This window comes from Mus pahari, chromosome 1 (genome assembly GCF_900095145.1).
Source record: "Mus pahari chromosome 1, PAHARI_EIJ_v1.1, whole genome shotgun sequence".
Classification (NCBI taxonomy): Eukaryota; Metazoa; Chordata; class Mammalia; order Rodentia; family Muridae; genus Mus; species Mus pahari.
The window spans coordinates 58225953-58229066 of NC_034590.1; the positions used below are offsets into that span (position 1 = coordinate 58225953).

Sequence of the window (3114 nt, forward strand, 5' to 3'; positions counted from 1 at the left end):
AGGAGAGAGGAGAGAGGAGAGAGGAGAGAGGAGAGGAAAGAAGAAAACAAAGAGAAAGGGAAGAGGAGAGAGAAGTGAGAGGACAAAGGAGTGAGAGTGAGAGAGAGTGAGAGAGCTTGGTGGGGCTGACCACCCCTTTTTTGGTCTTCACTGTTGCTAGGTAACTAGGGAGGAGTTTATCCTGAAGATCAGAAGCTTGGGCCATTGCTTATGTGACTACTGATCATGCTTCCCTTGTGGGGCTGTGGGAGGTGGTACCCTAGCCAGGGGCCGGAGTTCCAGGAGCATGAGGGAATGCCTACCTTGTCATGTAAGGTGAATTATGAACATCAGGGTTCAGACATATATAATACAAACAGAAGCACAAAATTAAATATTCAAATGGAGATTGTAGGTAAAATAATGAGGTATTTCTTTTTTTTAATTAATTTTTTTATTAGACATTTTCTTTATTTACATTTCAAATGCAATCCTGAAAGTTCCCTATACCCTCCCCCCTGATGAGGTATTTCTACATGGCTAGCAAGTGTGATCCTCACTCAAAACTTAACAGAGTATTCAAAATGTCAAAAGTCGCAGAACATAAATGAAATTATGCACATATTGTGTTGCAAATTGTGTATTTGACAATATGTTGATTGATAAAGCATTTGACTAGAAAGGGAAAAGAGAAACTTCATTAAAAATATATAAGCATACTCTATACATACACACATATATATATATGGATACCCACAGAATAACATTAGAAGGATAGTGATACTACTCACAATCTTAGTCTATATCCACAAGAACAAAGGCATAAGTAATTAGAAGAGAAGTGAAGTATAGGTATGGGAGGGTGACATTAAATCATGTTTGTGTTGTTGGAGCTATACAAGGAAATGGATTTCCTCATGGCCTTTAACAAGTTTCTTGTGCTGAAGACATTTCACAGGGAATTGAACTCTGAAGAGTGTTCTCCTTTCCCTACCAGCCATATCTCCTGCAAATGCTCTCTAGTTATTGTTTATGTCATGCAGTAAATGAACTCCATTGGAATAGGAAACACTTTTATTATACCACAGAATGTTTTTTATTATTATTATTATTTTGATTTGTAAAGTACCTTGTCACAGTAAGTTAATATTGTATGTTTCTCTGGATAGTCACAGTCTGTCAAAGAGGCAAATGGGGACCATAATTCTGAAAAGGCAGAGGTCCGCATAAAGTGAATCAATAAATACAGACAGTTGCTTCTTTCTCCCCCACATTGCCAAATTGTCAGCTGTATTCTTCTTATATTGCTCTTTAAACACATTAATTACCAATGTGCTGACTGATGCCTTGGAATATTTAGGCCCTGTAAACAGGTCTGGTATTCTTTGCAAGCACACTGCAAAGGACCCCTTGCCTTCTAATGCATTTCTGTTCTTTACTGAACATTTGTTCTCTGCAAACCACAGGCATGGCCATTTTCCTTGAAGCCTTCTCCTGTGAATGACAATAATAAATGCTTACAGTACTTTGGTAGGGGTGGGGAATAAGAAGGCAAAAGAGAAAGGAGGGGCAAGCAGCCCCATTTATTGCAAGTCAGGCTATTGCCAGGTAACTGTGGGGTGGAGCCTAGAAAAAAAAATGCAACAATTGTTATTTTTTTTTTTTTGTAAAAGAAGTAGATAAAGAGTTATCAGATCACCAGATATTCATTTAATCTTACCATGAAGAGAAAATCAGCAATCCTTTTAGAAAGGTATACTCCCCAAATGAGAATGGCTTCATCATACAAGAGCAGAAACTGGTATTGTACCTTAATAGGTTAGTCTGATATAATTTTCTAATCTTTGATCATATCAGCTATCACCTGAGTGTTTTAATTTCTCAAGGTAAAAATGAGTATCTACATTTTTTTGAGAGTCAATAATTACCAAACTTGGTTGTAAAATGTGAGGCACTGTACCATGGACAGATATTTTGAACTCTTAATTGAAGAGAACCCCTTGGGCAGAGAACTTTTTGCAAACTCCACAAAGCACATTTGACATCAGTATTTCTCAGGCTGTAAACCACAGGATTAAGTGCTGGAGGCAACACAGTATATAGCACAGAAAACAGACTGTCTGCAATTGATGCTGTATGTGAGGGTGGCTTCAGATAGACAAAACAAGCAGTAGTAATGAAAATACTGAAAACAGTGAGGTGGGGGATGCAGGTGCCAAATGCTTTGGACTGACCTTTAGTGGTAGGAATCTTCAACACAGTGGAGAAAATGTAAAAGTAAGAGAGCACAACACATATAATACAAAACATACCCAGACAAAGACCAATTCCAAAACTTGTATAAATGACCAAAAGTGTGTCAGAGCAGGAGATCCTCAACAATGAGGGAATATCACAGAAAAACTGTGGGATCACAATGGAACCACAGAAAGGCATGGAAAATGTGCCAGCTGTGTATAAAGTTCCAAACAGTATTCCAGTAGCCCAGGAAACACCCACCATCAGCACACAATTACCACTACTCATGATGGTCTCATAGTGTAGGGGACAGCAGATAGCAACATATCGGTCATATGACATTGCTGTTAGGACAAATACATCCCCAGATGCAAAAGAAGTCATTAAAAACACTTGGAGGGCACAACCCAGAACAGAAATTGAGTTATTGTGAGTTATGCTATTGATAAAGAAATTTGGGATTGGAACAGAAATAAAGAAGATATCCATCAGGGACAAATTCTTTAGAAAAATATACATGGGTGTTTGGAGTTTCAGATCCAGAGTAATGAGAGTGATGATGAGGAGGTTACTCACTATGACTTCTAGGTACATTACCAGCAAGAACAGCCCACATACAGTTTGTAGCTCAGGAACAGCCGAGAATCCCATAAGGATGAACCCTGATATTCTAGTGTCATTGGGCATGCTAGAGTCTTCCACAACCTGTCAGGTATGAGAAGTAAGCAAAAATTAACACTTTGATGTACAGAAATGCTCAGTGGAAATGGACCCAGGACATACCTAGATACTGCCCCCATTTTATCTTTCTACAAGGTGATACTTTTACTGGATATACTAATTGTACTAATTTGCCATTTATTATTGTTGTACTATGTTTTGTTACAAAATGTTAGA

The 3114-nt window shown here is 38.2% G+C and overlaps 1 protein-coding gene across 1 annotated transcript; it reads right to left on the bottom strand.

The window, feature by feature from the left end:
* Positions 1-1896: 1896 nt before the first annotated feature.
* LOC110338290 (olfactory receptor 14A2-like) lies at positions 1897-2904 on the bottom strand. The gene has a single exon (XM_021221597.1). It carries the CDS (start codon positions 2902-2904, stop codon positions 1897-1899), a length of 1008 nt encoding a protein of 335 aa, XP_021077256.1.
* Between the last annotated feature and the right edge of the window lie 210 nt (positions 2905-3114).